General features: G+C 34.7%; 1 protein-coding gene across 5 annotated transcripts in view; it reads right to left on the bottom strand.

The window, feature by feature from the left end:
- Positions 1–20,562, bottom strand: part of KIAA0586 (KIAA0586 ortholog) — a 112,874-nt gene that overhangs the window by 75,087 nt on the left and 17,225 nt on the right. For 3 of the 5 annotated variants that reach the window (XM_043556262.1, XM_043556258.1, XM_043556260.1), the window contains exons 8-16: positions 19,353–19,520; positions 17,797–17,920; positions 11,995–12,127; positions 11,024–11,241; positions 10,530–10,602; positions 9,035–9,262; positions 7,904–8,078; positions 3,206–3,403; positions 1,564–1,751 (exon numbers count right to left, since the gene is read on the bottom strand). In XM_043556262.1, the coding sequence (XP_043412197.1) occupies positions 1,564–1,751; positions 3,206–3,403; positions 7,904–8,078; positions 9,035–9,262; positions 10,530–10,602; positions 11,024–11,241; positions 11,995–12,127; positions 17,797–17,920; positions 19,353–19,520 (1,505 nt within the window). The remainder of the gene's footprint in view (positions 1–1,563; positions 1,752–3,205; positions 3,404–7,903; positions 8,079–9,034; positions 9,263–10,529; positions 10,603–11,023; positions 11,242–11,994; positions 12,128–17,796; positions 17,921–19,352; positions 19,521–20,562) is intronic. The other 2 variants (XM_043556259.1, XM_043556261.1) reach the window with 1 other exon arrangement.

Genomic DNA, 20,562 nt, shown 5'->3' with positions numbered 1-20,562 from the left:
GCCTGGAGCCTGCTTAAGATTCTGTGTCTCCCTCTCTCTCTGTGTCTCCCCTACACACATTCTGTGTCTCTTTCTCTCAAAAATAAACATTAAAAAATTAATGTCATCAAAAACATAATTATGTTTTACCGCTTTGTCCAAATTAAATAATATAATTGTTTAAGTAATAAGTTTTTAAATGGAAGTATATCATTGTTATTTTAATTTGCATTATCTTGGTGACCAGAAAGATTGAAATTACTCATTTTCTTGGTTATAAACTGTATTTCCTTTTCTGTATTTATGTTCTTTGAATATTTCCAGATTTGCAACAGCTTTCTTATTAATTTATGCAAGTTTTCAGATTTAAAAATTGATCCTTTCTAGCATATTCCTTTCATCTATTCTCACTGTAGTTTTCCTTTTTGTATCGGAATTTTTTACATTAACTTCAGTTTTAGATTTTATAGATTCAAATCTATTCTTTTATCATATGTAGGTTTTCTTTCTCATATCCAGACTTAACTTTAGCCTTGATAAAAATTCCATGCAATTATCTTCTAATTTTGTTGTTTTTATGTTTTACAGTTATACTTTCACCTATTGCCTATTTAGAATTCATGTGCCATACAGTAAGAGGGTAGAGTCTTAAACTGATCTATTTTCCACACTGTTAACTAATTATAAAATATAATATTCCGCTTACAAGAATCCTATTGCCCACTGATACATGAAGTATCTACCACATACTAGACTCTTTTTTTAATTTTTTTTAATTTTTTTAAGTTTATTTATTTATTTATTTGACGCAGGGCTAGATCCCACGAACTATGAGATCATGACCTGAGCCAAGATCAAGAGTTGGATACATATATGCTAACAAACTTGGATGTAAACTTAAAAAATAAATTAAACAAAAATTAAAAAAAAAAAAAGAGGACACATAACTGACTGAGCCACCCAGAGCCTCTCTTTTTTAAATAACCAAAGCTATTATCTGAAATACTTCGTTATACAGGTTCAAAAATCAAAATGATCCTTAAATCTTAAGTCATTAAATAGTATCAAGTCATTACATAATCATTAAGTAATATCAAATAAAATATCAAATCATTAAATAATATCAAACATCAAAATAACCCTTAAGTTCAAACTAAAAAAAACAGACAAAAAAATAAAACTCATGCCTTGTGATGGGGCTTTTTTAAATTACAATTTGACTTAAATTATACATTAACTTAGGAAGAATGGAAACTTGAATAATTAATCTTAACATATAAGTTCCCTTTCTATTCATTCAAATCTTGTATATATTTAAAGTCATACTCATTCTTTTAAAATTAATTATAATACACTCTTGAACTGTTCCCTTTGGAATATCATCATGTCACCTGGATATGAATCACTAGTTTAGAACAAGTAGCTTAAATCATGTAGAACAAGGATCGAGACATCGTGTTAATATCATAGTTTTAAAGAACAAAAGGCCCATGATGAAAGCAAATTTTTCACAAAGCAATGTAACAGATTTTAAGTGCTAAATTTTCTTCCCTTAAAATTGTCTATTCGTGCACCCTGGCATACCTGTACGGTAAGCTGAGGAGGATCCTTTTTTTCTGACTTCATTTCTATAACTGCAATGTTAGGTTTCTTTACTCCAGTTTCCGTTTTTCGAGATGATGGAGGAATAGAAGTAGTCACTGTTACAGGGTGTGGCTTGTTTACAATTACTCCAGTGGGTGGCATGGAATCACTATTACTTTGGGTTTGTCCTAAAGAGTTTGGGGCAGAGATGTGTTGACCATTTCAGAAATAAAGGGTAAAATCAAATACGTAACCTGGATGTTTATGGCTGAATTCTCATCTAAAAACCGAGTGCTAACTGCAGTCATCTCTCCTTCTATTATCATCACCGTCAACATACTCACCATGGCTTCCCTTCAGCAGTGACTCACACTTACCAGGCACCCATATGTGCCAGACACTTCACATACACTATCTGGCCCTCAAAATAAGCCTAGGAGGTGTTCATGTTATCCACATTTCACAGTTGAAGAAATAGGTTTAGAAACAACAGAATTGGTCAAAGTTCATGCCTGTTTATAAGTGACAGAGCTACGAGTAATATGTAGTGCATTACATCGGATTACTTTTATTCTCAAATCTTCATAGAGCAACCATGGACAGAAATAAAACCAACAATAAAATACTAGTGATTGACTACCAATAAATAGCTATTTGGTAGTTATCACAGCTGTCAGAAACTTAGCTTTCATTTCAAAAGTTCCACGTATTTCCTACATTTCAAAGTAAAGAGGGACAATACAGTACATTCTTTAGAAGCGTAGACTCTTTATAAAGCCAGACTGACTGGGTTTGAATCCCAGCTCCACTCAAGTTATGTGGCCTTTGACAAATTACTTAATTTCTCTGTGCCTTGGTTCCTTCATCTATAAAACTGGTATATTACCATGGGTTTTACAGGGTAGATTAAATAAATTGGTATATATAAAGTGCTTACGTCTATAGCTGGCACACAGCAAGGATTAGCTACTACATTAACAGAAGGCATGTTTGAACAGACACAGCTACCAAGGTGACATGTCACTAACCCATAATATCATAAATGAAAAATTCCCTCCTATGTTGGAAAATGTCCATATTTAAATCATTCAACAAAATTAAGAAAGAATAGCAAGGACACCAAAAGAAAAAAAACTGCTAACTATATTTTAAGAGTTAGTGTGGGAGCAAAAATGATTTGTTAAATTTTTACAGTCATGAGTCTGAGAGACCTCAGATAGGTAAATAACCAACTATTGGCCTAGGAGACACAACCACACAATTTTTACTTACCACAGCCTAGTTCAGAAGTACATAAAACTTACTTTAAAGTACTTCACCTAACACATGACACTGAACTACTTAGAATGTTTGAATTCTTTAATTATTATGAATATCTAGAACACATCTAAACATTTTATTGCCTTGTTTCATCTATAGCAATGTACTATAAAATAGCAAAGGAATGTTTCCTGTGAATGAAACTTTGGTGAGAGCCCATTATTTCAGAGACTGCTATTATACAAAATAAGACACATTCTGAGGCCCTACCCACAGATACAACACATAGATGAAAAGGTAAGGGACTATCACGTCATTTTGAAAGTTCTGCCACTGTTGATAAGAATTTAAAATTTACCCTGTGTATTTTGTTGGGACTTACCTAAAAGAATAGCCATCGGAATTAGGTGACCTTCCAGTGTACCTGAAAGAGTAGGCATTTCTCTGCTTGGGCTGAACAAGTAATGCTGATCACCAGGAGGCAGCATCATAGGAATGGAGTGTTGCGATTTAGAATCCATTTTCACAGGTTTCATTGCATAAAAGTCAGTTTGTGTTCTTATTGACTTTACTTTAGTGCCTATAATAATTATCAATGGCAGATACTTTAAAATATTGTTTGAACACCTACTATCCAGCCAGCTAGAAATACAGATCTTTACAGAAAGATCTCCTTCTATATAATAAAGTTACAAGGCTCCCAAATAGAAGTAACATATAAACCAGGGGTTGGCAAAACCTTTTTCTTAAATGGCCAGACAGTAAACATTTTAGTCTCATGAGCCATGCAGTCTCAGCTACATGTCAATTCTGCCACTACAGCATGAAAGCAGTCATAGGCAATGCACAAATAAATGTGTGGCTATTTCCAATACTATTTATAAGAACAGGCAGCTGGGGGTGCCTGGGTGGCTCAGTTGGTTAAGCGTCTGACTTTGGCTCACATCATGATCTCATGGTTCATGAGTTTTGAGTCCGTGTTGGGCTCTGTGCTGACAGCCTAGAGCCTGGAGCCTGCTTCAGATTCTGTGTCTCTCTCTCTGCCCTTCCCCAGCTCGTGCTCTGTCTCTCTCTCAAAAATAAATAAACTTAAAAAAAAACAAAAAAAAAAAGAACAGGCAGCTGACTCACAGGCCACCGTTTCTGAACCAATGAATATATGTAATAACTTCTTCAACTATTATGACAAGACAGATTCAATGACTAGGAAAAAAATGTTGAGTAAAAGATTCAGAATATTCAGACTGTATTATTTATTTAACCCATTACATATTTTCCCTTATGGGTACAAAAAAGTTAATGATCATATTTGGAATTGGATTTTTTTCATCCTCTCATTACATCTTTACCCATGACATAATTCTGAATAACCAGCCTTTAACCTTTGAAATTATGTACAGATAATCAAATTATATACCTATTAAAATCTTATAGGAGTCAATATCATTATACACTTTTTCTATTCCTATGTATGAAAATCTATAGACATTAAATCCTGAGTTCTTTTTTTTAATTTTTTTTTTTTTTTTTTTTTCAGTAATCCCTACACTCATCCTGAGGCTTGAACTCACGACCCTGAAATCATGAGTCCCATGCTGTTCCAACTGAGCCAGCCAGGCACCCCTAAATCCTGAATTCTTAAAAAATTAGAAATTTGTCTGATTTCTACAGAACCTGAGGAAAGTGAAGAAAAGTAAAAGTATAAAGGAAAATAAACTATTTTCTAAATAAACTCCTGACATTACTACCTTTTTTCTTTTTTTTTTTTTTTTAAATTTTTTTTTTCAACGTTTATTTATTTTTGGGACAGAGAGAGACAGAGCATGAACGGGGGAGGGGCAGAGAGAGAGGGAGACACAGAATCGGAAACAGGCTCCAGGTTCTGAGCCATCAGCCCAGAGCCTGACACGGGGCTCGAACTCACGGACCGCGAGATCGTGACCTGGCTGAAGTCAGACGCTTAACCGACTGCGCCACCCAGGCGCCCCTTACCTTTTTTCTTTTAATATGGGAGTAATTTTATGAATCTGGACCGTTAAGCATAGATTTATGATCCTAGGAAGAAACATTTTAGTACCACATCTGTATTTTTTTCATTCTGTTGTCTAGTATTCATTTATTCAATTAAATGAATATTTTTCTTGAATGTTCATTTAAAATTTTTTCAGCATTTTATATGTTAGGCATTGCCTCAGACACAGGAAATAGAGTAATTAATAAACCAAACGTACTCACTGAGTTTACAGTCTAGTAAGGAAAACAATCGATAAGCAAATAAAAATATAAAATCAGACATTTTCCTAAAGAAGGCATACAGGTGGCCAATAAACACATGAAAAGATGCTAATATCATCAGGGAAATGCAAATCAAAACTAGAACAAGATTATCACCTTACACCTGTGAGATGGCTAAAATAAAAACACAAGAAGTAACAAGTAAATGTGGAGAAAAAGGACCCCTCACGCACTGTTGGTGGGAATGTAAACTGGTACAGCCACTGTGGAAAACAGTATGCAGTTTTCTCAGAAATTTAAAAAATAGAAATACCATATGATCCAATAATTCCACTACTGTATATTTATCCAAAGAAAACAAAAACACTAATTCAAAAAGACAAATGCACTCTTGTATTTACTGCACCATTATTTACAATAGCCAAGATACAGAAGCAACTCAAGTGTCCATTGATAAACAAGTGGGTAAAAAAGATGTGGTGTGTGTGTGTGTGTGTGTGTGTGTGTGTGTGTGTGTATATATATATATATATATATATATATAGGAATATTATGCAGCCATAAAAAAGGATGAGTTTGTGCTATTTGAGAAAACATGGATGGACCTAGAGGGTATTGTTTTAAGTGAAGTATCTCAGAATGAGAAAGACAAATACCATATGATTTCACTCATAAGCAGAATCTAAAAACAAACACATAAACAAAAAGCAGAATCAGACACATAATAACACAGAGAATACACTGATAGTTTCCAGAGAGGAGGTGGATAGAGGGTTGGACAAAATGAGTGAAGGGGAATGGGAAATACAGTCTTCCAGTAATGGAACAAATAACTCAGGGGAATAAAAGGCAGAACATAAGGAATATAGTCAATGGTACTATAACTGAGATGTAACAGGACAGATGGTAGCTACACTTGTGAACATAGCATAATGTATACACTTGTCAAATCACCATGTTGTACACCTAAAACTAACGTAACATTGTGTGTTAGCTACACTCGGAGGAGAAGAAGGAGAAGAAGGAGAAGGAGAAGAAGAAGAAGAAGAAGAAGAAGAAGAAGAAGAAGAAGAGCAGCAGCATATAAAAAGCAAAAGGAAAAAGGGGCTCCTGGGTGGCTCAGTCGGTTGAGCATCCGACTTCATCTCAGGTCATGATCTCATGGTTCGTGAGTTCGAGCCCCGCGTCGGGCTCTGTGCTGACAGCTCAGAGCCTGGAGCCTGCTTCAGATTCTGTGTCTCCCTCTCTCTCTGCCCCTCCCCCACTTGCACTCTGTCTCTTTCTGTTTCTCAAAAATAAATAAACGTTTAAAAAATGTAAAGAAAAGATTTAAAAAAATAAAAAGAAAAAATATATATAACATCAGATTGTGAAAAGTGCAATTATGAAGAACAATAAGGCAGGGCAAGGGTACACAGAGGTACAGGAGATCGATTTTGGATAGGATGGTCAAGGTAGACCTCTCTGAAGAGCTAACCTCTCAGAGGGGAGATCCAAAGAACTGCAGGAGTAAGCCATGCACATTTCTGAGGGATAAGCTGTCCAGGTAGAGAAAATAACAGACAGCAAGACCCACAGATAAGCATGTTTCTACAGGTTCAGTCACTTCTGCCATTAAAAGGGTAACTTAATAAAATTATTTTTGGAATTTTAAGTATTTTAAGACTTCAAGTTATTTTTTGCAATGGCTTTCAAAAGCCCAAATATAAGTTAATAGCAAAGTCCCAATAAAGAAGAGGAAATAGGGTAAATATCATCCGTAAGCTATATGCTTTACTAAATCACACCAGTAGGATTTCTAGATAAACTGACACCCTATATATGATCACCTAACCTTTAGAAATGAAAGGAACAGAAAACTAAAGCAAAGCCACAGCTCCAACTTCCAGAAAGGGTAAGAAACAAAACTGAGCTGGTATCCACTAGTTATCATACTGCATATTGTTGAAGTGGCTTACTGGCTGCTAAAGTACAAGCTGAGGCACTTCAAAATGTAACCAAAGTCAACAGACTCAACGTTTATTGAAGAGTTACGTTTAAATACACTAGGGAAATGGCAGATGTGAGTCAAAACATATAGTAGTAAGTGAATTTTTTTTTAAGTTTATTTATTGTGAGACAGAAAGAGAGTGAGTGTATGAAAAGAGGCGGCAAAAGAGAGAAAGAGAGAGAGAGAGAGAGAGAGAGAGAGAGAGAATCCCAAGCAGTCTCCGCTCCGTCAGTGCAGCACAGAGCCCAACATGGGGTGTGATCCCACAAACCACGAGATCATGACCTCAGTGGAAATCAAGAGTCAGATGCTTAACTGACTGAGCCATTGAGGCACCTTTGAAGTTCTTTTTTGTGGTATACAAAAGTACTAAAACCTTTTTTTTCACCTTTACTACCTAAAGTTCTTTGAGAATAAAGAAAACTGCAAAAATGCCCATAAGCACTTTTATGATAATAGACAGCTGCTATTCTTCTTTCAGAAAGAACGGGCTAGAACAATGTCTTCAAGGAAACGTCTACTTTCCCTAGATTATAATTTAAATTGTTCAAGACATCATCTCATAAATGCAAATTTTATCATGCTTTATATGAAGCTACCACTCAATCCTGTCTTGTCCCACTTACTCCTATCTTGTGACTTGAATCTGATCTACATTTTTTCCCATTTATTTGTATTTTATGCCTTGAACTGGTCTATTTCTTCTTACTCTCTTAGAAGGAATTGTTTTCCATCCCTAAGCATTATATAATTTGAACTGTATTTAGGAATGATAAAAAAAGAAAAAACTAACTTTACGTATTAAACTGATAAAATAAAAAATGAAGTTTACCACAAAAAAATGAGGTTCCTTACCTTTAACTTGTTCTATTACTTTTGGTCTCTGGGGTTTGGACTTAGGAGATGGAGAATTAAATCGGAGATACGGTCCTTTTTTAAGAGTGCTGCGATGGCCCTGATAAATTGGTTTTCCATAAATTTGTAACATATAATCCTCATCTTGTATCACTGTGGTTGCTTTTAAAAATCCCTAAGTACACAAAGTTATTCGACTCACCAAAAAAATGGTTATCAAACACATCTCATTTTTCTAAAGCTTTCTTTTGTCACTTTCGTATTATAATAAGAATGACCAGGTCAGAAAAGTCCTCTACTTTAAATGGCTCTTAAATTCTGGGTATAGTTTTCACACTACAGCTTTAACATTTTAGGGTTTTCGAAGGCATAAAAATTAAGTATAAAAACCATCCACTCAAAAATCATAAAGGCTCTTATACTACTAAGCATATTTTCAGCACCAAAAAGTAAGGTTTAAATACATTTTATATAAGTATAAATATATATTGAATCACAATAAGATAACATAAATCATGTCTTTAAGTGATTTTCTACATTCCTAATCCTGTCTTCAATCATAATCTAAATGCCACAATAAGGTAGCATTTACTAAATTAGATCTACTAAGTGCTAAGCATTGAATTAGATGCCTTATTACTGTGCCCAACAATCCATGTTTGGCATTAAGAAAGTTACAGCCTAATTACAGCAGCCAAAAACGTTCCCTCTGTAGCACTGAATATCATACCTCACAACCACTAGGCACTAGACATATTTGTTATACTGAAAAATAAACAAAAAATATGTATATTCATATAAATACATACAAAGATGAAACCTAATTCTTAGTACCACAAACTAGAGAATCTAACGTTTGGACCAGATGATCTCTAGATATACCTGCTATAACTAAAATACTCTGATTCTAAGTGTGAGATCTAAGAAGGAGGAAACTATGTATTTTGTGCACTGCTTTTCCACATTATGAATATCCAAAATCTAAATATCAATAGTTTAAAGATAGTTTACATTTCTATAGTCTTTCATATTTTTAGTTGCATTTTAATATTTGCTTTATTATTTATAGCTTAAAGGAAATGATCAATTATAATGCAATATTCATGTCACAAAATCAGAGTAGGATCTTACTTCTTTTCTCTCTTTCTGTAAGTTTGAAGCAGGAATATTCCTCATGAGTGGATTTCTAAAATGCTCCTCTTTTTGTTTCTGAGAATGTTTTCTTTGAATTATAGAATTGTTTGCCGTTTTGTCTTGTATGTTAGTTTTAACATCTTTACTCATATTCTGAACTTTCTTGGTCCTTTGATTCTTCTGATCAAATCTCTTTTGTTCATAATCTTTTCTTGACAGTTCATCCTTAACATAACCAAAATTCAAATTACTTAAAATCTATCCAAGAAGTGGTTTCACATCTAAAGTATTAGAATTTATTTTCTATTATAAAAATATAATTTAGCAGATTTAAATGCTTTATAAATTAATTATATTGCCTTATATATGAATAAAAACTCTCTGGAAGAATAAGGAAAACCAAAAAGACTGATGCCTTATGGAGCGGGGGGATGAGAAATAGATGAGGTACAAGAGTAGCAAGGCAGCTTTTCATTACAAATCTTACATTTTTTGATGTGTGAACCATAGGAATATAGTAAATGTTCAAAGAGTTAAATTTAAAAAAATAAACTTCAAAAAAAGTAAACAACTTTGTAATACAACTCTGAAATAAGTATTTATAAACTAAAATCGCTTGAAAATTTGAACATACTTTGTAATGAATTCACAGTATTAGTATAACATATATTGCTAGCTGTCTACACAGCTAAAACTAATCTCCCAATCTTCTATTAGTTCAATTTTTTTTGTGTGCATCATATAGATAATATCATTTCTTCATAACATTAGAGATATACATTCTTAAACAACAAACTTTATAAATACATTTTAGCATTTATTGCTGTGGAAACCGAACTGACACTTCATCTTGCTACCATTGTGAGTAAGCATACACACACATCTTACAGTCAGAAAAAAACACTTTGCACCCCAAGATGAAAATAACAGGATTACCTTGTCTACTTGTGCCCCCTCAAATATTTAAAATTTTAAAAATTTCCTTTAAATTACTTAGCCTCTAATGAAAACAGCTCTGCTTGATTTTTGCAGTGCTAATGTCTGAAAATACACTGTGAGCTTTGGGAGGTGAGAAAGTAGGGCCTTTTTCATCTGGAACTGACTTCTATAAACTTAGAAACCTAAGAAATCTTGTGTAGTATTTTCCCTTTAAATAACTTTGGTGTTTTTACTTTGTCAAGTCAGTGCTTCTACATCTGCGGTCTTGAAATGTTTTTGTAAGTATACTTTTTTATTTCTAAATGCTTTTGCTAAATTTTCTTTCAAATTACTCATATTTTCGTGATTGTCCAACAATTTTCCAGATAAGAGCCATATAATTTACGAGAAAAAGCACTTGCTAATAAGTAAAATGAGACTCATTACTAAGTAAAGAGTAACAATGAAATTAAAAATTGTAAGCAGACTTATATATAAGGAATATTTTGAGAGTAAGTATGATACTTGGAAATTATCTGAGAATTCACCTAATTCTGTTTTTTCCAAAACCTACCTGAATTTCTGCAGAAATAGTCTTAATCCACTCATCTACTGTCTTTCTGATGCGGATCTTCTCTAACATCTCTCTATAAAAGAAAAAAGAATGGTCTTAAATTAGCATTTAATATTCTAAGAATAGAGCCGAGATCAGATCTCTTATCTAGTTTTGAATCTACTGTGTAGCCCAATAGGCTTCATTTGAAAAAAAAAAAAAAAAGCAACGTTATTAGTTTTCACCAAATGTTTGAAGGATGCTTGAATAGGTCCCAAAAGATATATACCAAAGAAAGAAAAAAAAGGGAAAATTTCACATCTGTAAAAAGTAATAGCAACAGGTAGATATCTAAATACCAACTTTATAATGAGTCCACATCATCAAAGGAAATAAAGAACCTTTTCAAAACACTGAAACACATTAAGCAAAATGAAATGCATAGAAAAAACTTAAGAAAGCCTAACAACTGGCAGTTTCACAAATAATCTTGGGATGCCAACACCCTGTCTTACCTGTTAGTAGATAGAGCATTGATCAATGAATACATGGCAGCTCCATCCTTTGCACGAATAATAGCTTCCAGGTTTTCTTCAAGGACTTTTTTATTGTTTTGTACTCCTCTCAAAATCTTCTCAGCATCTTTCAAGACAGATCTGTTATTGGTTGTTTGAAGCTTAATGGAATTCTGTGGAAGATCAGCAAGTCTTGACATAATCAGAGACTCTTTTGGCTTAAAGGAAAAAGGCAAACATGTTACCATATAAAGTTCATACTAATTATTTTAACGCAAGCAAGAGCTCTTGCTATAGTTGGGGCCATACACTATGCCAATACAGTCTAAGGACTCCATGTGTCAAACTCAAGAGCTATAAAACAAGTACTTGGCATAAGTAACTACACTTATGGTTAGCATTTCATAACGTCTATTTGTTGAGCCACTATATTGTACTCCTGAAACTAATATAATATTGAATGTCAACTATACTGTAATTAAAAATTAAAATTAAAAAATAAAATTGGTAATTAAGGTTTCTTTCTATTTGGAAGTATTAATGTGAATGTTAAGTGAAATAGGGCTGGTTAAGTCTATAGAAGTGCTGGGCAGTCCAGTGGCCAATAAAAGTTTTATCTGGGAAAGAAAGCAAAAACAAAGTAAGAGCAAGTTGGCACTAGGTAAGCATGGCAGACACTTTGGACCAGAAAAACAAAGGTCATTCACAGTTCTCTTTCTCCCTTTTGCCCTCTCCAACAGAAGGCGGAAAGCTAGCAGTGGCCACGTAGCATTCCTGGCAAAGGGCTATAAGTAGACATCACTTAGGGCTTCTGGAAAAGTTTTGTAAAGAGAAAAGACTGGGCTGGCCTATCTTTTTCAGTGCCTTGTCTTCATCCTTCTGCTTGCTTTCTGTCCTGATAACTTTTATATTTCTTCATAATTTTTACCTTTCTATTCCTCATCAATTTTAATATCTTGTTCCCACTTTACCTGGACTATGCCATTTGTTTCTTTCCTCTTTTGGCCAGGATCATGAAGAAAATCATCAGACCTCTGCACAGTCAATTTAGCTGCTCCTAGTTCTTCACAGGAAGGAAATCTTTGAGAGGAGAGAGTGTCAATGCTATGAAAGATTTAAAAATAGAGTTTCCTAAATTGTCATAAATTTAGCAAACATTTGAAGACATAAATCTTTGATGCATTCTTAGTTATACAGTTCCATTAAATGGTAAATGGTGTTCCATTAAATAGTAAAATGAAATTAATCAGTCAAGTGATTAAACATATGAAACACAGAAAATCACAAGACACAAAATTACTCAGACCAGACTGGTTTAGTAGGAAAAGAGCAGCAGGGTAGAGTACGAACCTCTAAAAGACCACTCCTCCATAAAAGCAAAGAGAACACAGACAAAAATGGTCAAAATCAGCTTTTTCAGAACTCTGGAAATTAAACAAAGGCTTGCAACAACTCAAGGAACATTTCATCAAGAAAACAGCTGACTCTCGGTAAGAACAGCAAGCTTTATGGCATTTTTTATGGCGTTTATGCTTCATTCTAAGACCCTTTCCTTAACCCTGTGGTAGCCTTGAAAATCAGCTTTATCACCCCTCTAGCTGTGAAAAACAACAGCCTAACCACCACTCAAAAGGGCAGAACAGGTTTGGAGCTCCTCAAAAAGTGCCATTCACAGGATTTCTCTTTATTTTCCCAGACTCAGAGCTAGTTCAGTGAGAAGCCCTAATGCCAGGTCAATTTCTGAAAATAGTAGCAACTGTTTAACATCTTAGCTGCCCGAGGTGGCTATAGCAGTTGAGGTAAACAAGGAATGACAATAGACTAAAACTCGGGGGGTATAGGATATCTATGGTGGAGCTTTGAAAAGCCCTAACTGGGGATCCAGAAGGCTATGTGCATATATAGGCCTCCATGAATGCCCAAGCACGCTCTGAGAAAAGCCTAATCTCATATGTCAGGCTGACCTTGAGACTCTGTGCCAGAGCACTTAAGGTGTGCCCCAATACCACATGTATGCATTCACACATGTTGTGTATCCATACGTGTGTGCACATGTGCATACACATACATGCACACACACACAGAGCCCCTTGATACTCAGAGGGAGACTTACAGGTTCAAGGTAGTTAAGGAAGTCTCTTTCTAATCATTAGTAGACTTAGCTCACCAAATAGAGAACCACCACACATGACAAAGACCACAAGCTTTACAGAACTCGTCACTAAACAAACTGCAATAAAAACAGCAACAACAATTGCTAGGCGATGGAAGAATCTGATTTTCAGAGTTGCCACATTGTATTATTTGAAATGTCCAATTTTCAACAAAAAGTTATGAGACACACAAAGAAACAAAAAAGTATAGCTCGTACACAGGAAAAAACATAGTTAACAGAAACTGTCCTTGAGAAATCCCAAATATTGGACTTCCTAGGCAAGGAATATATTAGCTATTACTAAAGGAAAATTATATTCAAAGAATTAAAGGGAAGTATAAGAATGAAATCTTACCAAATAAAGAATATCAATAAAGAGATAGAAACTATTTTAAACAAAGAAATAAAAACCTAAACAGAAATTCTGGAGTTGAAAAATACAATAACTAAAATGTAAAATTCACTAGAGGGACCAAACAGCATTATTTGTTTGAGTAGGCAGAAAAAGAAGTAGTGAACCTGAAGATAGGCAGAGATTATCCAATCTAAGAAACAGAGGGGGAAGAAAAAGAATGAAGAAAAATTAAGAGCCTCAGATATCTATGAGATACTATCAAGCATACCAACAAACAACATAGTCCTAAGAGAAGAGAAAGGTTATGTGTACTATTTAACTCTATAAAGAAATAATGACCAAAAAAACCCCATATTTAATAAATATTAATCCATTCATCCAAGAAGCTCAAGAAACTTCACATAGGATAAACTCAAAGAGATCCACACCAAGATACATCAGAGTCAAACTGTCACATGCCTAAGACAGAGGGAGAATCTTGAAAGCAGAAAGAGAAAAATAACTCATCATATACAGAGGTTCTTCAATAAGATTAACAGCTGACTTTGTATCAGAAACCACTGCAGTCCAGAAGGCAGAGTTGACATATTCAAAGCGCTGAAAGAAAAAGAATGTAAAGCAAAAATTCTATATCCAGCAAAACTACCCTTCAATAGTAAAGGAGAAATAAACACATGGATCAATGGAATAGAATGGAGAGCCCAGAAATAAGCCCATACTTTTATATAGTCAATTAATCTATGATAAAAGAGGTAAGAATATACAAATTGGGGAGAAGACACTTTCTTTAATAAACAGTGCTGGAAAAACTGGACAGCTGCATGCAAAAAAAAGAAAAAAGAAACTGCACCACTTTCTTATACCATGCACAAAAATAAACTCAAAATGGATTAAAGACCTAAACATGAGACCTAACACCATAAAACTCCTAAAAGAAAACACTGGCAGTAATATGGTTGATGTTGGCCTTAGCAACATTTTTTTAGGTATGTCTCCTTAGGCAAGGGAAACAAAAGCAAAAATAAACTATTGGGGCTACACTAAAATAAAAAACTTCTGCACAGTGAAGGAAACCATCAACTAAATGAAAAGGCAACCTACTGAATAGAAGATATTTGCAAATGATATATCTGATAAGTGGCTAATATCCAAAATATGTAAATAATCTATATAACTCAACACCAAAAAAACAATCTGACTAAAAAAATAAGCAGAAGACCTGAACAGACACTTTTCCAAGGAACACATACAGATAGCCAACAAACACATGAAAAGATGCTCAACATTGCTAATCATCATGAAAATGGAAACCAAAATGAGATTATTACCTTACACCAGTCAAAATGGTGAGTATCAAAAAGACAAGAAATAAAAAGTATTGGCAAGGACATGGAGAAAAAGAAACCTTTGTACACTGTTAGTGGAAATGTAAATTGGTACAATCACTATGGAAAACAATATGAAGGTTCCTTAAAAAATTAAAAGTAGAAATACCATATAGTCCAGTAATTCCACTACTGGTATTTACCAAAAGGAAAAACAACAATAACAACTCTAATTCAAAAAGATATATGTACCCCTATGTTTACTACAGTGCATAATACCCAAGATAAGGAAGCAACCTAAGTATCTATCGACAGATGAATGCATAAAGAAAATGGAATATTAGAATATTGCTCAGCCATAAAAAAGAATGAGATCTTGCCATTTGCAACAACGTGGGTGGACCTAGAAGGTATTCTTTTAAATGAAGTAAGTCAGAAAAGACAAATACCATATGATTTCATTTGTATGTGGAATCTAAAAAACAAAACAAATAAACAAAGAAGAAACAAACCCATCAATACAGGGAACACACTGGTGGTTGCCAGATGGGAGGGAGCCAGGGGAATGGGCAAAAAGGTGTAAAAGGGAGGGAAATGTACAGGCTTTCAATTATGGAATTACTAAGTCAGGGAGATGAAAGGTACAGCTTGGGGAATATTATAATATTACAATAGTATTGTAGTAGCACTGTATGACAGACCATAGTTACCCTTGTGGTTAGCACAGCATAACATATAGAGCTGCTGAATCACTATGCTGTATACCAAAAATTAATGTAATATTGTATGTCAACTGTACTGAAAAAAGTAAAGGATAAATTAAGACATTCCTAGGTAAACAAAACAGAGAATTCATCACTAGCAGATTTCCCTTTAGTATTTAGGACATACTAAAGAGTCTCTCGGGGTCAAATAAAAGGACACTAGAAACTAAGTCAAATACATATGAAGAAATAAAGAGTACTGGTAAAAGTTAACTATATAGGTAAATGTAAAAACAATATAAAATGAATTTTTGTTCCTAACTTTTTTCTATCTTATTTCAACAACTGTATAAAGCAATAATTATCAAGCTTTATAGATGGGTTTATAATGTATAAAGATGTACTATGTATTACAATAGCAGCAGAATAAAAAGAGGAAGGGAAGGAGTTATACTGGAACAAAGTTTTTGAATCCTATTGAAATTAAATTGGGGGTATTAATCCAAACTAGATTGTTTTTTGTTTGTTTTTTTTTTCAATGTTTTTTATTTATTTTTGGGACAGAGAGAGACAGAGCATGAACGGGGGAGGGGCAGAGAGAGAGGGAGACACAGAATCAGAAACAGGCTCCAGGCTCCGAGCCATCAGCCCAGAGCCTGATGCGGGGCTCGAACTCACAGACCGCGAGATCGTGACCTGGCTGAAGTCGGACGCTTAACCGACTGCGCCACCCAGGGGCCCCCAAACTAGATTGTTTTAAATTAAGATGCTAATTGTAATCCCTGGGGCAATCACTCAGAAAACAACTCAAAATGTATAGTGAAAGAAACAAGAGAATAACATTAGTATCTATTTTATATAAAGGAGGCAATAGAGAGAAATAGTAGAATAAAATAAAAAGACCTACGACATATAGAAAACACATGGCAACAAGGCAGACATAAATCTTTTATCAGTAATTACATCAAAAGCAAATGGCCTAAAACTGTACACTGTCTTCACATGAAAATACTAAAAATGTGGCTGTTTATTACTATAGTTTCCATGATACTCAAGATAAATAAAATTATCATGACCTAGATTTACTTGATTTTTTAAAAACTATTATGTCAAATTTCAGACAGACACAAAAGTACAAAGAATAGTATGATGAGCTCCATATACCCCTATCTACATTAACCATTCACTCATGGCTATCCTCATTTCATCCATACTCCCAATCCAGTTTCCTCTACCCCACAATGGATTATTTTTGAAGCAAATCTCAAATATCATTTCATCAGAAATAAATAATCTGCATTCATTAGAAATTAATCTGGGGGTAGGGGCACCTGGGTGGCTCGGTTGGTTAAGTGTCTGACTTCGGCTCAAGTCATGATCTCACAGTTCGTGAGTTCGAGCCTCCCGTCGGGCTCTGTGCTGACAGCTCGGAGCCTGAAGCCTGCTTCGGATTCTGTGACTCCCTCTCTCTGCCCCTCCCCTGCTCACACTCTGTCTCTGTCTCTCAAAAATAAATGAACATTTAAAAAAAAAACCATTAAAAAAAAAAAAAAGAAATCTGGGGGCGCCTGGATGGCTCAGTCGGTTAAGTGTCCTACTTTGGCTCAGGTCATGATCTCACAGTTCTTAAGTTTAAGCCCAGTCAGGCTCTATGCTGACAGCTGAGCCTGCTTCAGATTCTGTGTCTCCCTCTTTCTCTGTACTTCCCCTGCTTGTGTGTGCTTGCTCTCTCTCTCTCTCTCTCTCTCTCTGTGTCAAAAATAAATAAATAAACATTAAAAAAATAATCTGCATTTTGAGAAAATTAGATACATTCATTTTATACCTATAGTATAGAAAAGGGCTAGATATGATAGCAGCAGAAAATCGTAAATCTAAGATTACTTTTAAAAGCAATGCTATACAACGGGGCACCTGGGTGGCTCAGTCAGTTAGGCGTCCAGCTTCGGCCCAGGTCATGATCTCCAGGTTCGTGGGTTCGAGCCCTGTGTCGGGCTCCGTACTGACAGCTCAGAGCCTGGAGCCTGCTTAGGATTCTGTGTCTCCCTCTCTCTCTCTCTCTGCCCCTCCCCGACTTGTGCTTGCTCGCTCTCTCTCTTTCTCTCTCTCTCAAAAATAAATAAACATTAAAAAAAATTAAAAGCAATGCTATACATTTTTCAAAATTCCTAAAGACATTTTAGAAATAAACAAAGTTCTTTTCAATATAGTTTTTATTCTAATGTCTTGTTTACCTGTCTCTGCTCTCAGGATTCCATTCTGTTTTTGACCTATTTAGTAAGGTTTTATCTGAAGATTCACTTTTTCTTGTCGAAGAATCATGGTTATTCAAAATCTGTTCCAATAGTCTTACATTTCCTACAATAAGAGAAATACAGTATTATATTTAAAGTACCAATTCATTCTTTTTATATAAGAGCTCACATATGTTTGTAGGCTTTAAATACACTCATCAAGTCAAACCAAATATTTATAACTCATGAAAACTACACTGTTTAAAATTCAGGCCTGAATTTATTTCTATCACAGAAAAAAGGAATTTGAATGAGACATATCATCATCACAAAGCCCAGTAAATTGTAAGATTTTTATCAAGAGTTAAAGGGAGATTTGACTGCTTTAAAAAATTTTTTTTAATGTTTATTTATTTTTGGGAGACAGAGACAGAGCATGAATAGGGTAGGGGCAGAGAGAGGAGGACACAGAATCCGAAGCAGGCTCCACGCTCTGATCTGTCAGCACTGAGCCTGACGTGGGGCTCGAACTCACTAGCCGTGAGATCATGACCTGAGCCAAAGTCGGACACTTAACGGACAGAGCCACCCAGGCACCCCTTTGACTGTTTCTTTACAGCAACTGTTAGTTGAATCTCTCCGTTAGTCTCATCTTTAATGAGACTACATAACAACTTTTATCTTTTGGTAAAGCTGGTTTAGCAAAGATTTTAGTATCTTTAAAACTCTTTAAATGCATCCAAGACAAGGCTTGAATGCATTTAAGTGATTCCCAGAATAAAAGCTTATATTTAACATTTTTACTTACTTTTACTAGGAGGGCTTTATTTTAAGGGTCTGTAACAAATTATTATTTCAGGTCACTTATAAAAGTTCTTGTCTGGGGTGACTGATGGCTCAGTCAGTTAAGCGTCCAATTCGATTTTGGCTCAGGTCATGATGTCATGGTTCCTGAGATGGAGCCCGGCATCAGGCCCCATGCTGTCACCAGAGCCTGCGTAGATTTCTCTCATTCCCTCTCTCTCTGCACGCCCCCCCCCCAACCGCTCGTGCTGTCTCTCTCTCTGTCTCTCAAAATAAATAACCTTTAAAAAAATAAAATAAAATAAATAAAAGTTCTTGTTTGCTATTAAATAGTTAGTACCTTAACACTTTTTCCAACTGAACACAGTAATAAATGTAAATTTCTCTGAGTTTCACTACTGAAATTCACACCTAACAATATAAGAAAACATGCTCTAATGATCAGCCTTACCTTTAGTAAAGTATTATTTTTATTAATAATAAAACTTATTCATTAAAGGCTTAAGTAATAACCTGTTGAAAATAATCAGAATAATTATAAACGTGTATCTCCAACTCCTTCTACAAAGAATCTAAAGAAGCTTGATTTGCCCAGTAAGTATCATTTAAAGAGAAATACTGAAAATAGAATTCCTACTATCATTACTACTTGGTGCATAAGAGAATTATAAAATCAGGGGTGTGGAAATCTGTTTCTAATTTGAGGTAGGTCTAGATAAAGTAGTGGATGCTAGTCAAGATTGTTTTATTACCTGAATGACCTACTGTCTCCATATTTTCTTTTTCTTCCATGGGATTTCCCCTCTTTGAGATCTTATCATCCTTTGAAACCGGTATAGGAGCAAACCTTCGAGGTGCTGGTGTCTCCAATGGAGATTTCTGTTTATCAAAACCCATATCTTCAACCTCTCTAGAAGGTGCTTTAAAAGAAAGTAAAGGAAATAAATTCAATTTATTTTAAAAAGAACAACAATTTTGTAGAGTGTTACTCTTCCCCATATTTTAAAAATAAAGCAAATTATATAGGATATACAAATTACAAGTAAATAGAAATAACTCCATCCTCACTAGAAATCAAAAGAAATAAAGGCTATAAACATTTTACACTTACAGCTAATAAACAAAAAAAATAAAAAACAATATGACAACATGCAGTACTATTTAAGCTGTAGTGAAAATGGCATAGCCAGACACTGCTCCTGGCATGAAAACTAATAAAACCATCTGGCACTAAGTATAGGAAGTCTTGAAGTTTTTATACACTTTGATCTAGTAATTTTACTCTTGGGAATTTATCCTGAGGACACAACCTAAAAGAATGACATTACATATATGATGACTTCATCACAGTATTATTTATAAGGAAAAAACTCTAAAATCTGCCTGAATGTCCAATAACTGTTAAGTAAATTGTGTTTACAATAAACTATCCTTTCATCATCAAAAATTAATATTATGAAGATGATTATGTAAAACATGGGATATACTTTTGATATGCTAGTAAAAAGCAGTACAAAATTATATTTATGCTACAACTGCAGTACATAAAAATAATGTACGCCCAAGAAAAAGTATTGAAAAATAAAAAGTTTGGGCACCTGGGTGGGTCAGTCAGTTCAGCATATAATACCTCTTAATTTCTGCTCAGGTCATGATCCCAGAGTTGTGGGACCAAGCCCTGAATCAGCTCCCGCTGAGTGTGCAGCCTACTTAAGATTGTCTCTCTCTCCCTTTGTCCCTTTCCCCTACTCATGCTCTTTCTCTCTCAAAAAAAAAAAAAATAAATAATAATAATAATAATAATAATAATAATAATAATAAGTAAAGACTCCTGGGTAGCTCTGTTGGTTAAACATCTGACTTTGGCTGGGATCATGATCTCCCAATCCGGTCTGTGAGTTAGAGCCCCGCATCGGGCTCTGTGCTGACAGCTCACAGTCTGGAGCCTGTTTTGGATTCTGT

The sequence above is a fragment of the Prionailurus bengalensis genome, chromosome B3, assembly GCF_016509475.1.
Source record: "Prionailurus bengalensis isolate Pbe53 chromosome B3, Fcat_Pben_1.1_paternal_pri, whole genome shotgun sequence".
In the NCBI taxonomy this organism is placed as follows: Eukaryota; Metazoa; Chordata; class Mammalia; order Carnivora; family Felidae; genus Prionailurus; species Prionailurus bengalensis.
The sequence above is the reverse complement of the archived record's forward strand: the minus strand, read 5'-3'. Positions and strand labels throughout refer to the sequence as shown.